Here is a 23,171-nt window from a genome sequence, read left to right as displayed (position 1 = left end):
CAAAAATAAAATAATAAAATTTTGAAATCTTTTTTACCAGAAATAATTTTTGTCAAAATTTATCAAACAAAATTTTGTTAAACTATATTTTCCTTTTCGTTTTTACAAAATTAAGAAAATTTATAGTTTTAAAAAGATATTTTATTGAAGTCATGGAAGAGAGAAAGAGAACATGAACCACATTAGTGAACTGACGTAGTGACTAACCATACAAATCATCATCTCCCTCTGCTGCAGCAGATGAGAAAGGGTCTGAGGCACCTGTTGCAGTGTTCTCATTTCGTTCTGAAAACCGAAACTCAGATCCAAATCCTCGCGACTGCTGCAATGTCTGAGCAAAAAGTTGGTATTTTCTGATGTCAGCATCACTCACACTCCTCCGAGCAAACTTCATAGACTCCTCAAAGTGTGCAGGCTTTATCTCAGACACCTCAACAATCTCATCTTCTTCCATGGCTTCAGGATTTTCTCTTTTTCTTCTCTCCTGCTCAATACCCTGTTATTGTAGTTAAACTAATGAGTTTCAAACTTCCACAGAAAGTCACACCACAAGAATGCATGTCTTGAAACAGTTCCAGAAATTGGAAAAAATGGTGATTCCCAGATATTCTTTAATGACAAGGATGTTATGTTTTCCATGCTACCTTTTCGATGTCTTCCCTAATGGCATATTTGCATGCGCGTTGGCAAATTTCTGTTATGTCTGCACCACTGAATCCATGAGTATAACTGGAAAGAGCTTGAAGATCAACATCCTTTGAGATTGGTGACTTCCTGAGGCATGCTTTGAAGATTTGAAGACGTGAACTTTGGTCGGGTAAAGGGATGTAAATCAATTGATCAAGACGTCCTGGTCTGAGCAATGCAGGGTCTATGATGTCTGGTCTGTTTGTTGCCCCAATGATGAAAACTGTTTTCTTCGCTGTCATACCATCCATTTCGGTTAACAGTTGGTTCAACACCCTATCTGCAGCACCACCAGCATCCCCCACAGAACTGCCTCGCTAAAGATTGCAAATTTTCAAACAACATCGGAAGATAAACATCACAAACAACGATTAAAGTGACTAGGTTGTCAGATGAAAGGGAAGACAAGGAAAAGTCGTGGATTGTTTTGTGGATTTAGAAAGAAAGATAAACTTCCAACCAACAAAAATAACTAACACCTAACATTTGTCCATAAAAAAAATATTACTACCTTTAGAAAATTATGAATGAGCAACAAATCATTCAGATGAAGTTTCATACCTGGGTTGCAATGGAGTCAAGTTCATCGAAGAAAAGCACACAAGGAGCTGACTGTCTGGCTTTGTCAAATATCTCACGAACATTTGCCTCACTTTCACCAAACCACATTGTGAGCAACTCAGGTCCCTTCACACTTATAAAGTTGGCTTGGCACTCATTAGCAATGGCTTTTGCTAGCAGGGTTTTACCACACCCGGGAGGTCCATAAAAGAGAACACCTTTAGAAGGTGACATGCCAAATTTCTCAAACTTCTCAGGATGTTCCACTGGGTATTGAACAGTCTACACACAAGAAGCAAAAACATTTCTTACATTTTTTTGCAAATGCAAAATGCTTAACTACCTTAAAATCTACATGTTCAACATATTTAGGATATCAGAATAACCTCCTGAAGCTCCCTTTTCACATTCTCCAAGCCTCCAATGTCGTCCCACGAAACATTTGGAACCTCCACTACCTGCCAACAGCAAGTGACAGAATATTTTCATTAAGATTGGTATTTGAAATGATTGAAAGAACAACATGGGAAAGCATGGGATATGCTAAAAGAAGATCCTTTTTGTGTTGAAACTTATGAAACTCAATATGATTAATCAAGCTCTAAAATTTTTGGTTGAGTAAAGAAGCGAAACTCACTGTTTCACGCAGAGCAGAAGGGTTGGAAGAAGTTAAAGCAGTTTGAAAGTGTTCATTAGTCACAGCCATGGAATTCAACACCTCGGCATCAATTGTTTCATCCTCTAAGTCAATGACATCCATTTTCTCCCGGATACACTGTAGTGCAGCCTCCGTGCAAAGAGCAGCAAGATCTGCTCCGACATAACCGTGAGTGTCTCTTGCAACTTTTTCAAGATCAACCTGAAATACACACCATAAAATTGGAGTTGGGAAGTGCAAAATATATTACCTTCAGAACATCATAGTTTCATGGCAAGACATTATGAACAGAATCTTACGTTGTCTGAGAGTTTCATGTTCTTTGTATGAATTCTAAGAACCTCCAACCTTCCAACTTCATCTGGGACACCAATGTCAATCTCCCTATCAAACCTTCCGAATCTTCTCAGAGCAGGATCAATGCTATTGGGTCTGTTTGTTGCTCCAATAACTATCACATGTGATCGGGTTTTGAGGCCATCCATAAGAGTCAAAAGCTGTGAAACTATACGCCTCTCCACTTCACCATGCGTCTTTTCTCTCTTTGGAGCAATCGAGTCTAGTTCATCAATGAAAATGATAGAAGGGGAATTCTTTTCAGCTTCTTCAAATGCCTTCCTCAGATTGCTTTCACTCTCACCAGCCAGCTTTGACATTATTTCTGGTCCATTGATCAAAAAGAAGAACGCACCAGTCTCATTAGCCACTGCTCTTGCAATCAGAGTCTTCCCAGAACCAGGTGGTCCATAAAGCAAAATTCCCTTTGGGGGCTTAACACCAATTGATTTGAACAGTTGTGGATGTCTTAGTGGAAGTTCTACAAGCTCACGAATCTGAGCCATCTGCTTCCTAACACCACCAACATCATCATAACCAACTTCATTCAATCTCTCTTCATCTTCCCTTTTTATTGGCTCTCCCTCACAGAAGATCTCAGTATCAGGTGCCACCACACAGTATTCACTAGGATCAGTCTCTATTACCTTGAACTCAACACTACGCATTCCACCCCTAACAAGGAACAAGTCCCCTTTTCTCACAGGCCTGTATGACTCCAGAAAGTATGCTATGAAACCAGAACACAACACAAGTCACATTCATCACTGATGCAGAAAAAAAAATGCTATTGAAGAAGAACTTGACTTACGCTTCAGATATGCATCAAACAAGTTGCCAGTTACACCCTCAATGGTGTCATCAATTGGAAGGATGTGAACTCGTTTTCCGTACTTCACATCAGGACATTGATTGACAGAGACAACATCTCCGAGTCTAACTCTAAGGTTTGCCCGAACAACCTTATTCATCCTAATTTTCGGTTCATCACAATGTTCATCAACCAGAACAATACAAACTGTGTCCCTTCGCTTCTTTCCCTGAGAATGAAAACTATTTTTAGAATCACATTCAACTCGCATTAGCATCAATATACAGATTATATGTACCTTTATCAGAACAGTGTCTCCCCGGAATAACTGAAGCTTCTCCATTGTTTCAGGGTGCAGTGTAACCACAGAATTATCATCGTTGACTGCTTCATCAACAATAAGTCGGTTAGGAGATTTCTTGCGTTCTAATATTGCTGTGGAATAATCTTTCTTCTCACTTTTCCTGCACCAAGCATAATCAGACTATTGTTAGCTACATTATTATCACTTAAGAAATTTTAAACCAAATCACCACTGCTTTGAGATTACACTTACTATATATGTTCATAACTACCATGGTTAAAAACTATAATTACATGGAAAGTGCTGTTACTGTTACTGTTACTGAAAAACTTTCTCCTCTTCCTTGATGACTACCAAAACCTTAAATTTCTAAGGTACCCTTCTCTTCAATTTACACAATCGAGTCTTCGTTGAAAACTATGTAATCCCTGTTTCAAACTATTGACTCGCAACCATAATATTTAATTGCTTGTGATCAGCTGGGAAAACACACACTGACAAACAAAAGAGAAGGCAAAAACCCAGAAAGACACAAATAGCACAACTCAGTTACAACTAACTACAGAAATTAATTTTGTGGTGCAAGATCAAACACAACTTTTATTTCTCTTCCATACGTGTTTTTCAACCAGAAAAATATACTTCAATTGTTTTCCAATTGCGTGTTGTAATAACAGGAAACGGAGCAAGAACATCAGTAGTTATTTCAGAACAAAAAAAGTGAAGAATACATAAGAACAACTCTTCTAAAGCATATTCTATTTCACAAAAGAATAGGTAAAGGAAACCAGAACAGTAATAAGAGTGAGAGAAACGCACGAGTCCAAAGAGGGTTGACCCTTATCATCAGGGTTAGATGAGGTTGGATCCGCCATGGTTCAGTGAAAGCTTTTACTTGGTGGTGATGATAATTCTTTTAACTTTTGTAGACAAAAAGTATGAATAAATAAGAAGTATATTACTTTGTGTTACTGTGTGAATATGTAGTTTACACAGAAGATTCAAACTTTCTTACAAACTAAGCTTAGCTTTATGAGAATGGAACATATATAAAAATGGAAAAAGAAGAAAGAGGAAAAGAAAAGCGGGTGGTTTTGTTTGGAGTTATGGGACATGACATAGTATTGTTGAGAACTCCAATGAGGTACGTGCTAGTGTCCATTAAGGTTATTGGGAGTTGCCACGCATCACCTTGTTCTTACGCTTTGTTATGCCTTCGTGTGACTCTTTCGTAGTTTAGTTTCTATTACCAGCACCGCATGCAGAGTGCTTACGAGAGCGACGCAATATATTTAATTAATTTATCAACAATAAAAGAAAAAGAATAAACACGTAATAATTCTTACATACGTTTAATTTCTGATTAATTTTAAATGAGAAAGGGGATTCCTAAAAAATTATATATTTTTTTATAAATTTTAAAAAATATTATATATAAATATTCTTTTTTTTTATCGGTAAAGTTAATTGTCAGATTTTGTTAATAACCTACAATCTTTTCCATACATTTGATTTTTTCTTCTAAAAATTTCATGGTTTAATAATGCTAATTATATATAAATGATAAGATATTCTTATTTATGTATAGAATCAACTAAAAATCATCAAAACTAAATTTATGGGCTATTATTGGTTGACAAAGTTTTTTAACAAAGTTTTTGACAAACTTTCTTATTTTGGTAAAATAGTATTATTTTATTATTTTATTTTAATTAAAAAATAAAAATTTAAGTTTGTTAATTCCATTTTTAGATACTTTGTTAACTTTGTCAAAAAAAGGTTTGTCAATAGGTAATTTTCCTAAATTTATATTGTATATAAATTCTTTCTTAGATTAAGTTTCAAGTCACACCGAATTAAGCAAGTTAAATTTAAGCGGTGTCATGTTTATAGGAAAATATGTTCTCCATCCCAATCTTTCATATATATAATTAATGCACAACTCTATATATATATATATATATATATATATATATATATATATATATAATTTCATGCAAAATAATGTGTTCTCCCCACACTTCACACAATTTATTATTGTGTCTTGAAGATTGAAACTATAATCATTCAAACACATCGTGTCATTTCGAGATTTGAGAAAATATTTCATAAACATCATTAAAACTTAAAAATTATGAATAACTTATGAGTACAAAACTAATTCTTAAAATAAAAAATTAACTCGTTAAATTATAAATAAACTTAATATTCTGAAACTATTCATCTAAAATTTCAAAAAAAAAAAAAATGGGTAGAAAGAAATTGAATTTATCCATACTCATGCTCTAGCGCCTCCTCTGTTCATGGGATGATTACTATCCAAAATTAGAGCACGTGGCCATGCACGTGGCGGATTCAAACCCTATCAGACAATTCTCATTAACTAGAGAATGCTCATGTATTTCTTTGTCTTGTCCCTTCCTTAATCTCGGGGTGCAAATGTAAACAAAACAAAACCATTTCTTTCTTCCAAGAGATTTGCTTAAACTCTTTAAAATGAAAAAAAGAAAAGAAAAAGTGAATGCATCTTTAGATGAAGAGTTAAAGAACAGATATTATTGCAAATGAAGTAATTATCTTTACATTATAGAACGATGCACTCTTTGAAAATTTTCCAACCAATAGTATATAAAAAGATTGGCTCCAGAGGGATAACACATACAATACAATACAGGTTCAAGACTCATTGCAAATGGCTCCACTCCAATGGCTGAACCAAGAATTCAAATCATTCTTGTTCTTTGCAACCATTTTCATGATAGTCCTATTGATGAAATACCATCTTGGAGAAAAGTCGAGAAAGAGAAATAGGTCTAATCTCCCTCCAAGTCCTTCTATCACACCTATCATTGGCAATCTCCACCAGCTTGTAACCTCACCCCACATAGCTCTTCAAAGACTCACACAAAAGTATGGTCCCATAATTTTCCTACAACTAGGTCAAATCCCAACAGTGGTTGTCTCCTCAGCAAAACTTGCAAAGGAAGTGCTGAAAACCCATGACCCAGCACTCTGTAGCCGTCCACAACTTTTCTCAGCCAAATACCTCTTCTACAACTGCACAGACATTGCTTTCGCTCCTTACGGTGCTTATTGGAGGCACATAAGGAAAATTTGTATACTTCAGCTTCTGAGTGCCAAAAGGGTACTCTCATATAGTTCTGTTAGAGAAGAAGAAGTTGCTCGGCTAGTTCACAGGGTTGAAGGGTCTTATCCTGGAACAACCGATTTGTCTAAGATGCTGGGGCTCTATGCAAATGATGTCCTTTGCAGAGTTGCATTTGGAAGGGAGTTTTCAGAAGGAGGAGACTATCATCGACATGGGTTTCAAACGATGCTTGATGAGTATCAAGAACTGCTTGGAGGTTTCAGTGTTGGAGACTTTTTTCCTTCTTTGGAGGAGTTCTTACACAGTTTGACAGGTATGAAGTCAAGACTCGAAGGCACTTCTCGGAGGTTTGATCAACTCTTTGATCAGATACTGTATGAACACAAGGGTTCCAATAAAGTAGAAGAGCATAAAGACCTTGTAGATGTTTTGCTCGAGGTGCAGAAGAATGGCTCTGCTGAGATGCCTCTCACCACTGATAACATCAAGGCAATCATCTTGGTTAGTCAAATCTTAAAAACCATTTGAGAAGAAAAAACTTTCAATCTACTTTACCTTATAAAAGTCTCGTTTTAGTGTTTGATACTTTCACCTTAGTTGAGCAATGAGAACCATGTGTGTGTTACTGCAGGACATGTTTGCTGCAGGAACTGATACCACCTTCATAACTCTTGATTGGGCGATGACAGAGCTGCTAATGAACCCACATGTTATGGAAAAAGCACAAAGGGAAGTTCGGAGCATCATGAGAGAGAGAAGAGTGATTGCAGAGAGTGATCTGGCTCAAATGGAGTACATGAGAGCTATCATCAAAGAGACATTCAGATTGCACCCTGCTGTTCCAGTGTTAGTCCCAAGAGAATCCATGGAAGATGTTGTGATAGAGGGGTACAAAATTGCAGCCCAGACAAGATTTTTTGTGAATGTTTGGGCAATAGGTAGGGACCCCGAAAGTTGGGAGGATCCAAATGCATTTAAACCAGAGAGGTTTTTAGGGAGTGATGTTGACTACAAAGGGAAGGATTTTGAGCTCATACCATTTGGGGCAGGTAGAAGAGGTTGTCCAGCTATTTCTTTTGCCATTGCTGTTGTTGAGCTTGCTCTGGCTCAACTTCTCCACAGTTTCCATTGGGAGCTTCCTCCTGGTGTTACACCCAAAGATTTGGACCTCACTGATGTGTTTGGCATTTCCATGCATAGAAAACAACATCTTCATGTGGTGGCTAAACCATACTTTCTTTGAGCACTTTCAGCAAGCAAGTAGAAGGCTTGTTAAGCAAGCAGTGGTTAAGAGAGCTATGTGTGAACCTCCAGTGAATTGTAGGGTTGGATGAACTTGGTTCTTTTGAAACTTTTCCAGCTATTTTTAACTGTTTGATGAATGATAATAAATCATGGAAAAGTGATAAACTGTTTGTCAAAATATTTATTCTACACTTTTACTTTTATGACTTTGTTAAATTAGTAATTTTTTGTTAAATTAATATAATTGTTAGTTAAAACTAATATGTTAGTGATAACATATTCAAACATTACGTAATCTTTTGAAACTTCATAATCATCATTAACTCTGATCCTTATTAATTTTGTGATAATATAAAAAATCAGTTATTATGATAGAAAAACATAACGTTCTATTTTTTTTTTAAGATCATAATACTTTGACTAAACTAAACTAATACTTTATTTAAAGTAATATAATTGTAAGTTAAAATTCAAATAAATAATTTCTAATTTTCTTAAAGACCATAATACTTTGATTAAACTAATATAATACTTTATTTAAATTAATATAATTGTAAGTTAAAATTTAAATAAATAATGTCAAAGCTGGTGTATGTAATTTTAGTAGTTAGTACTCTGAATCATAAACCTTATTCCCCATGAAACATAAGCTAGTTTGTGTTGCTTAACTTAAAGTTCATCCATTTGTAAAAGGGTAGTAGATTACTGTTGGGTATTGGACTCCTTTCCTATGTGGAGAAAATGTTCAAAATTTGGGAAACACATGTCTCACTTAACCTAGTGGAGAGGGGGCTATAAAATAAAGAGAGAGGCAGAACAATAGAGGTAGAACACACCGAAAGCCCTAACACATAGAGTGAGAGGTAGAGAAAAATTTCTGTTCACGTTTTTCATAGAGCTGTCGCCGTAAATTCGGCACTGTGGGTTCATTCACCGTTGGATCGCGCTGAAATTTTTACAGCAGGTTCGGGACTCATTGCTCTTCATTCTGACCGGTTGGATCGTTGATACGAGGTCTGAGTTGAGGGATATTAATTTCGCACTGCAGCAGTGATTTTTAGAGGTTTTCCTCTCTTGTTCTTCTCTATTTTGAAAACTTTGTTGCTTTGTTATTTGGTTGGGTGTTGGCACTAATTTGTGCTATTGATTGAGACTCTTTTGTACTCTTGTTGATTATAGTGAAGTTATTTCTTTGGTCTGGATGAATCGTGGTTTTTACCCTTGATTTGAGGGGTTTTCCACGTTAAAAATCTTGGTGCCTTTATTTGTGCTTTTGGTGATTTATTATTGTTGCTCTTTGATTATTGCTCCTCATAGATTCTTGCAAGTTAGGAGAAATTATATCCGCTCCATTCTCTGGTATATTGTTTGTGTTATTGTTTTCCCCATCAGAGTGGCATCAGAGCTCTTGGTTAGGCTATATTTACTTGCTTGAATGATGGAGGCAAATGCAAAGATGGTTGCTTTGAATGGTACAAATTATCATTTGTGGAAGGACAAGATGAAAGATTTATTATTTGTCAAGAAATTGCATCTTTCGGTCTTTACTACACAGAAGCCAGATTCTATATCTGAAGAAGAATGGGACTTTGAGCACCAACAGGTATGTGGTTTTATTCGGCAATATGTTGAAGATAATGTTTATAATCATATTGCTAATGAGACACATGCCAGAGCTTTGTGGGAGAAGATTGAGTCTTTGTATGCTTCTAAGTCGGGCAATAATAAATTATATTTGTTAAATTGCTTGATGAATTTGAGGTACAGGGAGAATTCTTCTATTTCTGATCACTTAAATGAGTTTCAAGGGCTCCTAGATCAATTGTCAGGAATGAGCATAAAGTTTGATGACGAAGTTATGGGATTATGGTTGCTTAATACTCTACCAGAGTCTTGGGAGGTATTTCGGGTTTCAATTACGAACTCTGCCTCGAATGGTGTTGTTTCTTTTCAGATGGCAAAAAGCGGTGCTCTTAATGAAGAGATGAGAAGGAAGGCACATGGTTCTTCATCTCAGTCTGAGATGCTTGTTACAGAAGCTAGGGGCAGAAGTCAGAAAAAGGAACATAAAGGTGGTAGAGAGTAGAGTAGGAGCAAGTCCAAGTCAAGATACAAGAATTTAGAGTGTCATTTTCATCATAAAACTGGGCACATTCAGAAATACTATTTTAAGTGGAAAAAGGAAAACAAAGACAAGAAGGGCAAACATAGAGAGAATGACTATGATGATGATGATCTTGTCACTACTGCTACAGATGGTGATCTTGTTCTTCTTAAATGATTTTGAGTCCGTTAATCTTGTATCTGATGAGAGCATGTGGATTATTGACAGTGGTGCTACACTGCATGTTACACCTAGGAAGGAGTTCTTCACATCTTACACGTTTGGTGATTTTGGAGTGTTGAAGATGGGTAATGATGGTGAGTCTAAAGTGATTGGTGTTGGTGATGTTTTCCTGCAAACCAACATGGGAGTGTAGTTGTTGCTTAAAGGAGTCAAACATGCTCCAGATGTCCGTTTTAATTTAATCTCTATGCAGTTACTTGATGATTGTGGTTATGACAATCACTTTGGTTCTAGTAAATGGAAGCTCACTAAAGGTAACTTGGTTATGGCCAAAGGGGAAAAACAATCTAAATTGTACTGGACTAAAGCTTTGGTTGCTAAAGACAGTGTGAATGCTATGTATATGGAGGCATCTTTGTGGCACCGGAGGCTTAGTCATATAACTGAAAAAGGGCTTAACTGCTTAGCTAAAAAGGATGTGCTTATGGGATTGAGGAATGCAGAATTGGAGAAATGTTCTCATTGCATGGCTGGTAAACAAACCAGAGTATCTTTTAAAAAGCATCCTCCCTCAAGGAAGTCAGAATTGCTTGAATTGGTGCATTCTGATGTTTGTGGCCCATTAAAGGTAAAGTCATTTAGTGGTGCACTTTAGTTTGTTACTTATATTGATGATTGTTCCAAGAAGCTATGGGTCTATGCTCTTCAGCGAAAAGATCAAGTACTTGAAAAGTTCAAGGAATTTCATGCTATGGTTGAGAGGCAATCATGCAAGAAGCTGAAATGCATCTGTAGTGATAATGGTGGTGAGTACCGTGGACCTTTTGATGTTTATTGCAGGCAGCATGGTATTAGACACGAGAAGAGTCCTCCTAAAACTCCTCAGTTGAATGGTCTAGCGGAGAGGATGAATAAGACCTTGGTTGAAAGGGTTACATGTATGCTTTCAGAAGCAAAGTTGCCTAAGCACTTTTGGGGAGAGGCATTGCTTGCAGCTGTGCATGTTATTAATCTCAGTCCCGTAGTTGCTTTGAATACTGAGGTGCCAAACAAAATTTTGTTTGGTAAGAATGTTAGCTATGACCATTTGCGTGTCTTTGGTTGCAGGGCATTTGTTCATGTTCCTAAGGATGAAAGATCCAAGTTAGATAAAAAGACAAGGCAATGTATCTTTATTGGCTATGGTGAGGATGAATTTGGCTACAAGTTTTATGATCCTGTTGAGAAGAAGCTTGTTAGAAGTCGTGATGTACAATTCATGGAAGACAAGACCATTGAAGACATTGATAAGGTGGAGAAAATCACACTCGAGAAAGATAGTAATCTCACTGATGGTAATCCGATGAGGTTGCCCGCTCACAATTTAGAGAATGTTGAAACTGAAGCTCAAGACAATGAGCAACATGGTGATGTTGATGATCAACAGTTTGGAAGTGGAGTAGAGGTTCCAATTGATGATGCTCAAGAGGAACATGATGTTGATGATGATCTTGGTGATATACCTGAATCACCTCAAGTCCAACTCAGGAGGTCTAATAGACAGAAACAACCTTCTACAAGGTATTCTTGTGATGAATACATAACCTTGACTGACGGTGGAGAACCTGAGTGCTTTGAAGAGGCAAAGTTCATTGTTATTACTGAAGCATGCAAGAAGTTGTTATGGTTGAAGAATTTCTTGCAGGAGCTTGGTTTTAGGCAAGATAACTATTCATTGTTCGTTGATAGCCAAAGTGCTATCCATCTTGGTAAGAATCCAACTTTTCATTCTAGATCCAAACATATTGATGTGAGGTATCATTGGATACATGATGCTTTGGATGCTAAGTTGTTGGAGTTGGAAAAGGTTCATACAGATGATAATGGTGCTGATATGATGACTAAAGAATTGCCAAGAGGGAAGCTTGAAGTTTGTTGTGAGATCGCCGGTTTGGCGGTTATCTCCACATAGTTGTGAGGGGGAGATTTGTTGGGTATTGGACTCCCTTCCTATGTGGAGAAAAGGCCCAAAATTTGAGAAGCCCATGTCTCACTTAACCTAGTGGAGAGGGGGCTATAAAATAAAGAGAGAGGCAGAACAATAGAGTCAGAACACACCGAAAGCCCTAACACATAGAGGGAGAGGTAGAGGGAAAATTCTGTTCACGTTTTTCATAGAGCTGTCGCCGTAAATTCGGCACTGCGGATTCGTTCACCGTTGTATCGCGCTGAAAGTTTTACAGAAGGTTCGGGACTCATTGCTCTTCATTCTGACCGGTTGGATCGTTGATACGAGGTCTGAGTTGGGAGATATTAATTTCGCACTGCAGCAGTGATTTTTAGAGGTTTTCCTCTCTTGTTCTTCTCTATTTTGAAAGCTTTGTTGCTTTGTTATTTGGTTGGGTGTTGACACTAATTTGTGCTATTGATTGAGACTCTTTTGTACTCTTCTTGATTATAGTGAAGCTATTTCTTTGGTCTGGACGTCTCGTAGTTTTTACCCTTGATTTGAGGAGTTTTCCACGTTAAAAATCTTGGTGCCTTTATTTGTGCTTTTGGTGATTTATTATTGCTGCTCTTTGATTATTGCTCCTCATAGATTCTTGCAAGTTAGGGGAAATTATATCCGCTGCATTCTCTGATACCACTTGTTAGGATTAAGGAGGGGGAGTGTACCAATGTGGTTGAAGGGACTCACTCTTGAGGGGGAGATTGTTAGGAATCCAAGTGTGATTCTAAGTCCCACATTGGCTAGAAATGAGAAAGTGGAGCACTATATAAGAATAAAGACCCATAAACCCATTGCTTTAAGATTTTGGGTTGAGAGTGGTGTCAATGCCTTATGTGGTTGGGCTCAGGTCTCATTGGTGTTGTATCTCCCCAGTGATACCCCCTCCTTAAAAACCTAACAATTACCAACTCTAATTTAAATGATAACTTTATTTTAACTCATAAATCATCTATTTATATGCTGATAAAAAAAATCATCTAATTATATGATTATATAACTATAAATAATTATCAAATGATAATTTTATTTAATTAATCAATCAAATTATTATATTACTATAATGTCAAATTTCTTTGTTTATATGTTCAGAGTTATAATATTCTTTCTCCCTTTATTAACAATATTTCATTATTGTTATGGGATTTGATTAATAAATTTAAGTCCATTAATATTCATAAATGATGTTGAAGATATGGTAAGTCAATTGCTTATTTTAGCAAAATTTAGAGAGTAGTTTTCCAAGTCAACCTATGATAAGGAATTATTAGTAGTGGTTTTAGCTATGCAACATCAAAGACCATATTTGGTGGCACAAAAGTTCACAATAAGGACTAGTTAGAAAAGTTTGAAATAATTGTTCAAAATAATTGGGTTGCGAAGTAATTAGGTTAATAATTTGATATTGAATATAAGCCAAATCTGGAAAATAACGGAGCATATGCTTTCTTGTATAGACATAGTGATTGTAACTTCTAGCAATTAATACATTATCCAGAGTGGGATGAAGTTCAAAAGAAAATAGAAGAAGTGCACAGAGAAGAAAATTTAATGTGAATAAATGAGTACAAAGATAACCACTCAAGAAATTTCAATCTATTGTCCACCCTAAATACAAAACATAACCATATACATCTCCAAAGTACAAAGATGACAAAGTTATATTATAAATGAATAAATGAGTCCAATACATTCAAAGATCATCATCACATCTTTGATTCCTCTTAATACATTTAAGAGTTCCAACCTGTAATTTTCACACTACCCATGTAGCCATGCTCCGTCTGTTGTATATCCAAAGCATAACGTAGCCACCTAAACACTTGAGACAAACAAAGTTACTAGTTCACAAAGATTTTAAGCACAAAGCATGGCAAAAATATCAATCACTATAAGAGAAGTTGACAAAAGGAATTTTACGTCTCATCCAAGACCATGCCGTGACTTAAGCTAGACAAAAAATTTCTTCTGGGTCTACCTTCCTCTGTTTCAAGATTACCAAATTCCTATGTTTCCAAACTTCCCTAATTATTGCTAGCTACATGCCTCTCCAAATTGTATTTTGCTTGTTATTAAGGTGAAAATGCAAAAAGTTTGCCCTAGCTTGATTGTGATGCACTGAACTTATTCCCAACCATCTATGACACATGTTCCACGCCTTTTGAGTTACTATGCATGAAAAGAACAAGTGTTCTACACTTTCCTCAAATGATGAACACAAGTCATATAAGGTGTTTTTGTAATTGGATCCCTCTTGCGAGTAATTTAACCTTTGTTGAGAGTTTCCAACAATAATTGAAGAAGATAATAGAGGGTTGATAAAGGAAATAGAAGACCAAGAAATGGAGGGGGATGTATGCCAAGCTGTTAAATGGTTTCAAAGAGTAGGGATAATACCAAAAATATGTAATGCCTCATTCTTAGCTTTCACTATTTGAGATCCAATCTTTATGAAGACATTTCGGAGATAATTGTTTAAACTTTAAGGAATAACCTTTAAGATAAGTATTGTAACACCCCGTAACAAAGTGTCACCTTACAGTTATCATGCATACAAACTAGTCATCTAATTAAACATGGTACAACAAAGTTATATATTCAATAGATAATCATTAGACACTTCTAGCTAATGAAATAAAGTGCATCGTCTAACCAATTATATTTTAAAGATAATGCATATAATTTTTTTCCATATACACATGTAACTACACATTCTCATTACTTTCCAAATATAAAAAGGTTTACAATGTAGTATACAACTTGAAAACATATTATAGGGAATGAAAAAAAAATTACATGTGAATATAAAAACTTTTATACTAAGGATCTTCTGCATTTACTACTATTTGATGTCATCAGAACCTGATGCATCATATACTCGTGTGAACCAACACAGTGATTACAGGTGGAAACCATAAACCAAAAACAGAAGGATAAGTTAACTTTAAAAGAAAAAAAAACATATCACAATAGAATTCATAACAACACATAACGAAAACATGTAATTACACCAACATCATGTATATCACCATCATATACATTAAACATCTAGTCATACCATATGTCTACTACATGCATATGAGACAACTTCCGAAAGGTTAAGAATAAATGAATTAAGCACCAAGGACCATGCACCTGCTAGAGATAACACACAACATATTCAGGGAGTAACAATCATACCCATGTTTCTATCAAACCAAAATTGGGAGAGTCACAACCCAATTCCTCTTAAGACAAGGTAAATTCCATGTGACCATCCAATCCACATGAATCTCATTTGACTCTCATCACAAAACCACCTTTCCTTATGTGATATTAAGCAGTTATTAGAGTCAGTATAATCCTCTTATAAACTCCTATTCAATTGTTCCTTTCACCACTACACTTATAGTCATCCCCACATAGGACACACTACCTTTGACATTTAGCAACAACATGCAACAACCATGAATTTACACCAAAGAAGATTTGGCCAACAATCTAGGTTCTACCCTACCGCTCGATCATATAAACATTACATATATGTGAGTACACCCTTCCTTAGGTTCCCTTGAGCCATCTGCCCAAGAAATCTAGTAGTTTTTGGCGTAGACCAAGCATTACCCGCCTCTCAGTCTACAAACACACACACACACATGTATATGTAGCTCTATATCCTCTATGGATTTTGGCCTTCCACCATGGCTCTACACAACCTTTCACTTTACATTCCCTTTGACCTCATCTTTCAAAGCAAGGTATAAAGCGAGAAAGGTTACACCTCCTATCCCTCATTAGACCGAGTTCAAAATAGCCTCTACCAAGTAGTCGTTTAATAACTAACATCAATTGTCTAGTGGCCTTTTCCCTCACTAAGCCTATGAGTAAGGGTGGGCCAAAAATCCAATTTTCATGATCCTATCCACTTTTTCTCTGATTCAATCCATTTAATATCCATTTTATTAAAAATCCAATCCATTTAAAATCCATTTTATTGGATCTGGATATCAATCTGATCTACATTATATATATTTTATGGATTGGATATCCATTCTCTAAATCTAGATTTTCAAAATGGATAATCCAAAATATCCAATTCAAATTTTTAATTTTTATTTTTTGGTTAGGTTAGGCTAAAAGTTGAGACGGACTAGCCCAAATTTAGTCATATTTGATTGAGTTGGCGTGACCCTATACGAAATTTGGCCGAATTCGACCGAATTCAGTCAAGTCGGTCCTGATCGAAATTTGGTCTAGTTGGTCCTGGACAAAATTTGGAAGGATTCGGTTGAGTTCACCCCTACCCAAATTTGACTGCATTGGGCTGAGTTGACCTAGACAAAATTTGACCGTATTCGACCAAGACAACCGCGACCAAAATTTGGCTATATTCAGCTTAGTTGGCTCCAGTCAAAATTTGGTTGAATTCAATCGAATTGGCCCAGATTGAGATTTGGCAGAGTCGGTCCTAGCCCAAATTTGGTCGTATTCGGCTGGGACGGTCTATGATGAAATTTGGCCGTATTCAAATGAGTCGGTCACGATCGAAATTTGGCCGTATTCAACTGAGTCGGCCATGACCGAAATTCGGCCGAATTCAGTCGAGCGGGCTGTGGTCAAAATTCAGTTGTGTTGGCCTTGACCAAAATTTGACCGAGTTGGTCCTGGCTTGAATTTGGTCGTATTCGGCACAGTCGATCGCGACCGAAATTTGGTCATATTCAGGCGAGTCGGTCTTGACCTAAATTTGGCCAAATTCAGTGGAGTTGGTCATGACCAAAATTTGGTAGAGTTGACCCTAGTCCAAATTTAACTGTATTCGATCGAGTAAGTCCTGAACGAAATTTGACTATATTCAACTGAGTCGGCTGTGATTGAAAATTGGTCATATTCAGTCGAGTCGGTCTCGATCGACGAATTTAGTGGAATCAACCCTGACTAAAATTTGACTGATCAGGCCCTGGCCCAAATGTGGCCATATTTGGCCAAGTCGACCTTGGGCCAAATTTGGTCACGTCGTCCCCGACCGAAATTCGTTCGAATTTGGCCGAGTCGACCCCAGTCAAATTTTGGCTAAATTCGACCAAGTCGAGCTCGACCAAAATTCGATTGGCCTCGACTGAAATTCAGCCAAGTCCATCTCATGATGAAATTTGGCCTCGTTGGCCCCCACAAAAAATATGTCAAATTCTATGATGTCGATCCTATGAACGCAAATTTTAGAAAATTTAAGTTAAATTTATTTTATGAAAAATGGATTTTGGATTTTGAACTTGATCCAAATATTTGGATCTGGATTTAAACTTGATCCAAATACTTGGATCTGGATTTAAAAAAATCCAATTTACGTTTTCTGAAAAAATGGATTTGGATCGAAAATCTAATCCAGTTATTTTGATCCAAAATGGATATGGATTGGATCATTAAAAATCCAATCCATGATCACCCCTACCTATGAGTTCTTCCACCAAACACTTTCCTTTTTACAAACGAATCCTCCACAAGGTGAATTACACCCCAAGAAAACACCTCGTTAGGCTTTCCTAGCGAGGAACTCACTATGCAAGGCATTGTTTAATACTTTTACCAAAATCCTGAACTCATTAGACTCGGTGCCCTAGTCTTTTAATAGGTTTTCCACCTACCAAGTGTCTACCCTAGCCCAAATGGTCATCTAATGGGTACCTCGTCTAATAGGCACTTCATCAAACCCACAATCATCTAATGGTTACTTTTCTAGCATTGAGTATCCAGTTTGGCGTTATTTACTAAACCAACTGTTAGTCAAATAACTCCAAACTCTACACTTACATTCTTCCATTTTGAACTCGTCTAATCCTCTCTAGCAACTCTCAACTACCCTAGGATTATCCACTGTTGTAGTTAGAACTCAAAACTTTGGCATTCCTCAAAACCCCTACCATAGCAAGCTTTAACCAAAACCATCCAAAGCCATCATTGTTATCTCAGGTCAACAATAAACATCATGCATCCAAAACATGGCATGTAACCACAACTCAACATGTATACATGATGAGTCATTATTTTATTCCATTTCACTAGCCTTTGTGTACCCATTTGACAGTTGTTCAGTGCTTAATTGTTCATCTTTATAGTGTTTTTCATCTGTTGGGCTTTATTGGGTCACTGTTCCGAATTTGGACTAATTTCACATTATTTGGCCTAATTTTCATTTTTAATTATTTTTAGGTATTTGGGTGAAGAATTTTGGAGCTTGGACATCAATATTCAGTTGAAGAGAGTCGCCACATCATTTCCACATCATTTCCACGTGATTTAAGTGAATGAGCCAACATTAGAGGCCTAGGAGTGACATTTTTGTAATTTTGCAGCTCATAATGGCAATTTTGTAAATAATGCTGGCAGACTTGAGGTGACCACAAGAATAGGGTTTCTTTTCCATGCACCAGCCGCATACTTCATCTTCTACCTTTCTCCAACCTCCATTTTCGCTCTCCAAGCTTCCATGGAAGTGCACCTTGCAGTTTTTCACGTTTTTGCCTCATTTTTACCGTTTTTATGCACATTTGACAGCACCCATTGAGGGTTTTGCTTTTTGATTTCGTTTTCTACATTGGGCAGCTCATTTTGTGGATTTTGTTGACTTGGAACAACACCCATTGATGGGGTTTTTGGATTTATATATCATAGCACCATTTTTGCATTCAATTGAAGCTTTGAAATCTCTCTTTTGTTCTTGATTTGCGTTTTCAGAATTTAAAAGTTAGGGTTTGTGGTTCTATTTTTTTTGTGATTCTAGAATTGAAGTGTTTAATTACTCATTTCCATGTCTAGCTAAATTCGTGTATTGACTCCTTGATGAAAAATGCAATGAAGCTTTGAAGTTGTGCTTGTTTTGTGAAATCTGTCATGTCTTTATTATGAATTCATGGAATGCATGTGGTGAATCTGTTAATGCTTAATTTACAGAGTAATTGCATACGTTTGGGTTAAGATACGTTCATGCTTAATGTATGTAGCTTGGCTGTCACGAATTTAAGGATGTGTGCATTGCTTAATTGCATAATGAAGCTGGATTGTAATTTTCGCTTAGTGAATTATTATCTAGTGGATTGAGATAAGGCATATTTGGTGTTAATTTGGTGGCATATGATAAGTGAAATTGTTTTTGAATCAAGGATGTCAATACGATTTTAATCACTGTCGCATTCAATTTAATCTGTTGATTAGCATTCTGAATCTGTCTGTCAAACCCCCCTGTGTTATTGTTGTGTTCATCTGAAAATTGAAGCTTTGAATGAAAATATTGGTCGTTGGGAAACGACTTGGTTCACTTTCATATACTGCATTTTAAGTGTTTTAATTTGGTGGGGTACGACCTCTATCAATACAACACTAATATATATAGTAGATACATATACATGTTCAAAGCATCATCTCCTCACATCATCTAATCATACATACATCACAACATTCATTCAAGTAAATCACAATTAGCTTTCCGTACCTCAAAAGGCTTCAAATTCACCAAAGACAACACCAACAAGCAAGTACATCACCTACCAATTTTACTCTACACAAGAAAACATCTTATATTAAGAATCTGACTACACCTACTGAGTCTCAAACACCTAGAGACTCGTATCAATCTTAAGAACAACAAATGCAAGCATAAACCACCCTCATGCAGACATATCCTCATAACAAACATTAAGAAGTCAAAGTTGACTTACCACGATTCCACTTCTAATTAGTTAAGCTGAAAGTTCTTCTCTCCACAAACACCAAACCACTATTTGATCTAGAAATGAGCAACCACCACGAGCTCTAGAGAGAAGAGAGAGAAAAATAAGAAAGAAATGATTTTCTAAAAAAGTATAATTTCCTTAATGAGGTACTTTTGTGATGGTTGCTCTATCAATACAACACTAATATATATAGTAGATACATATACATGTTCAAAGCATCATCTCCTCACATCATCTAATCATACATACATCAGAACATTCATTCAAGTAAATCACAATTAGCTTTCCGTACCTCAAAAGGCTTCAAATTCACCAAAGACAACACCAACAAGCAAGTACATCACCTACCAATTTTACTCTACACAAGAAAACATCTTATATTAAGAATCTGACTACACCTACTGAGTCTCAAACACCTAGAGACTCGTATCAATCTTAAGAACAACAAATGCAAGCATAAACCACCCTCATGCAGACATATCCTCATAACAAACATTAAGAAGTCAAAGTTGACTTACCCCGATTCCACTTCTAATTAGTTAAGCTGAAAGTTCTTCTCTCCACAAACACCAAACCACTATTTGATCTAGAAATGAGCAACCACCACGAGCTCTAGAGAGAAGAGAGAGAAAAATAAGAAAGAAATGATTTTCTAAAAAAGTATAATTTCCTTAATGAGGTACTTTTGTGATGGGATTTTGTAACTTAAAGCGTGTTTTTTCTCAAATCATCCAATCATAAAATTACACTTATAAGGTCTTTTAACCCTCTTAAAAACACTTGTCCCCTTGTCCTTGACTTACTACTCTATTATTGTTCTCACATGTTAGTGAGATACCATCGCCATGTGACTAACATGTAGTTGTTAAACACAGCACATCCCCAAAGTGTCTAGCACAAACAACGTTTAATGCTCACCAACCACACTCTTCTACTTAATGTAGCTACAATAGTCATCTAATGTGTGCATTTTACACTTAGTTGTCTACTCTGCAAAACACACACATCGTCTAACTAGTGCAATTAACACCTTTCGTCTAACATTCTACCAACACCCTTCTTGACACATTTGCTTACCTCACAACTTGGCCTTGTCCAGTCCTCTGCTAGACAACTCCACCTTGTCTAGTCCTCCACTAGATGGCTCCACCTCGTCTAGTCCGCTCCTAGATGATTTCGTTCTCATGGTCCTTACAAGTATCACCTATCATCCAAAAATAGATGGTCAAACCAAAGTTGTTAATTATTGTTTGGAAGATCTTTCCACATTGTTCAGTAACAAATCAGCCAAAATAATGGGTGTAATGGCTGTCGTGGGCTAAATATTGGTAAACCACCAATTTCCATGCTTCCTAGGGCCAACATCTTTTGAAGGTTTTTATGGTATAACACCCACAATTATCATTTGCTTCCTACACAAAGAAGTGGATGTGGAGGCGATAAAGAGGGAGTTATTAGATTAAGGTGAAGTTCTTAGACAATTGAAGTATTAATTGCAGCAGACACAAAATAGAATGATATATCAAGCAAATAAAAAGAAGACAGAGCATAAATTCACGTAGGAGATTTTGTGTTTCTAAAGCTTAGATTGCATGCATAATTAAGTGTGGAAGCTTTTATAAATCCTTTGTTAGATGCACATTATTATGGATATTTAAAGTGCTGGAAAGAGTTAGAGCACTACTCTACAAGTTGCAGTTGCCCGATACAACTAAGATACATTCATTTTTTTCATGTATCTTTGTTGAACATGTGCATGAACAATTGTTTAATGTTATTTCTTTTCCTGTGGCTATTTTTTCTTCTGTTACAAGGTCTGTATTTATAGACATGTTATTGTTGAATAAATAAATTATTATTCTCCTTGTGAGTTACATTCTTTTACCAACAAATTGGTATCATGTGCCTTGTTCTCTAAAGGAATTGTGAGAGAATAAAGTGTAGCCCACCACAAAAAGGTTGAAACATCGTGCTTTAATTCATAAAAAAATGGATTCTGAAACATTATACAAAACACTGACACCGCTTATGCTTTATGGTGACATTATTATATCTATGATTGTCCGTAAAAAAATTCGACTGCTACTATTTCCTTGGAGAATATAAAGGATTTGTCAAAACTTACCTTAGAAAAACCAGTAAATGCTTTGCAAACACAAGAACAAAGAAGAAAGATAAGAGTCGAAGGTTTTGTGGAAAGAGTATTGTAATATAAAATTCAACTTAACCAAGAAAAGAAAAACAAGTGGAAGGAATACAAGAAGAAGAACTTCAGTACACAAGATGTGGCCAATAACAATAATGGAGACAAAAACAAAGGATTTCCTTTTCACAAGCATTGTGCCAAATGGGTCATCATTCTTTCAAGTCTTGGAGAAAGCATGATGTTAAGCATGAGAAGTGCAACAAGTTAGGACATCATGTGAGAATTTATAGAAAAGGAAATCTTTAATAAAAGAATAAGGCCCAAGTTGAAGATCAACAAGAAAATGAGCATTTGTTTGTAGCAACATGTTTCTTAAGCAGCAACTTGAGTCAATGTTGATTAGTGGATAATGGTTGTACGAACCACACAACCCATAATGAAAAGCATTTTATAGAAATGGATAAATCACATATATCAAAAGTTAGAATTGGTAATGGTGGTTTGATTGTTCTTGAATACGAGTGGATAATGGTTGTACCAACTACACAACCCATGATGAAAATCATTTTATAAAAATGGATAGATCACACGTATCAAAAGTTAGAATTAGTAATGATGATATAATTGTTCTTGAATACGGGGCACTACAGCCATTAAAAGTTGTGCGACTACAAAGTTGTGTAGGTTCAAAACTTGTTCAGTGTTGGTCAATTGGTTGAGAAAGGATTTAAAGTCATCTTTGAAAATAATCATTATTTGATTAAATATGTCAATGACAGAAATTTTTTGTGTCAAAGTGAGAGGAAAATGTTTCTCATTTGATCCAATTTGCTTATCCAACAACCGTAAATGTATAGAATTATTGCACAACAAGTCGGCCCATTTTCATTATGTAGTTGTGTTCAATATGCAACAAAAAGAGTTGGTTCATGGATTGCCTCATTTGGATTCTAAGTTACCAAGTTATATGACTTATCAATATGGAAAGCAATCAATATTACCATTTAAACAAACAACCTGGAGAGCAACAAAGAAGCTACAATTGATACACATCGATTTGGTTGGATGTCAAAGGAGTGCTTCACTTAAGGAGAGCAAATATTATAGTAAATATTATATCACTTTTATTCATGATTTCACTCGAATGTGTTGGATTTGCTTTCTCAAGTCTAAATTAGAAGTTGCATGTGTATTTTGGAGATTTAAGCAATAGATTGGAAAGCAAAGTGGTTGCATGATTTAACCTTTACAGTCTAATAATGGGAAGGAATGCACTTCATGACAATTCACTATGTTTTGTGAGTAAGCATACATTGAGGATCAACTAACAA

At 36.1% G+C, this 23,171-nt stretch overlaps 2 protein-coding genes across 2 annotated transcripts; one reads left to right on the top strand and one right to left on the bottom strand.

Annotated features, from left to right (window-relative positions):
• Window positions 1-159: 159 nt before the first annotated feature.
• On the bottom strand, window positions 160-4,386 carry LOC114163250 (cell division cycle protein 48 homolog). Its single transcript, XM_028047436.1, has 9 exons — window positions 4,177-4,386; window positions 3,352-3,517; window positions 3,054-3,282; window positions 2,206-2,972; window positions 1,886-2,107; window positions 1,635-1,706; window positions 1,249-1,530; window positions 645-1,004; window positions 160-496 (listed from the first exon to the last, which is right to left on the bottom strand). The coding sequence occupies exons 1-9, from the start codon at window positions 4,230-4,232 to the stop codon at window positions 203-205; spliced, it is 2,448 nt and encodes an 815-aa protein (XP_027903237.1). The 5' UTR covers window positions 4,233-4,386; the 3' UTR covers window positions 160-202.
• Window positions 4,387-5,934: 1,548 nt separating this feature from the next.
• On the top strand, window positions 5,935-7,880 carry LOC114164524 (cytochrome P450 71A1-like). Its single transcript, XM_028049235.1, has 2 exons — window positions 5,935-6,967; window positions 7,098-7,880. Exons 1-2 carry the CDS (start codon window positions 6,050-6,052, stop codon window positions 7,707-7,709), a joined length of 1,530 nt encoding a protein of 509 aa, XP_027905036.1. The 5' UTR covers window positions 5,935-6,049; the 3' UTR covers window positions 7,710-7,880.
• The last annotated feature ends 15,291 nt before the right edge of the window (window positions 7,881-23,171 follow it).

The sequence above is a fragment of the Vigna unguiculata genome, chromosome 9, assembly GCF_004118075.2.
Source record: "Vigna unguiculata cultivar IT97K-499-35 chromosome 9, ASM411807v1, whole genome shotgun sequence".
In the NCBI taxonomy this organism is placed as follows: Eukaryota; Viridiplantae; Streptophyta; class Magnoliopsida; order Fabales; family Fabaceae; genus Vigna; species Vigna unguiculata.
Note: the sequence above shows the minus strand (reverse complement) of the source record. Positions and strands in the feature narration are given on the sequence as shown.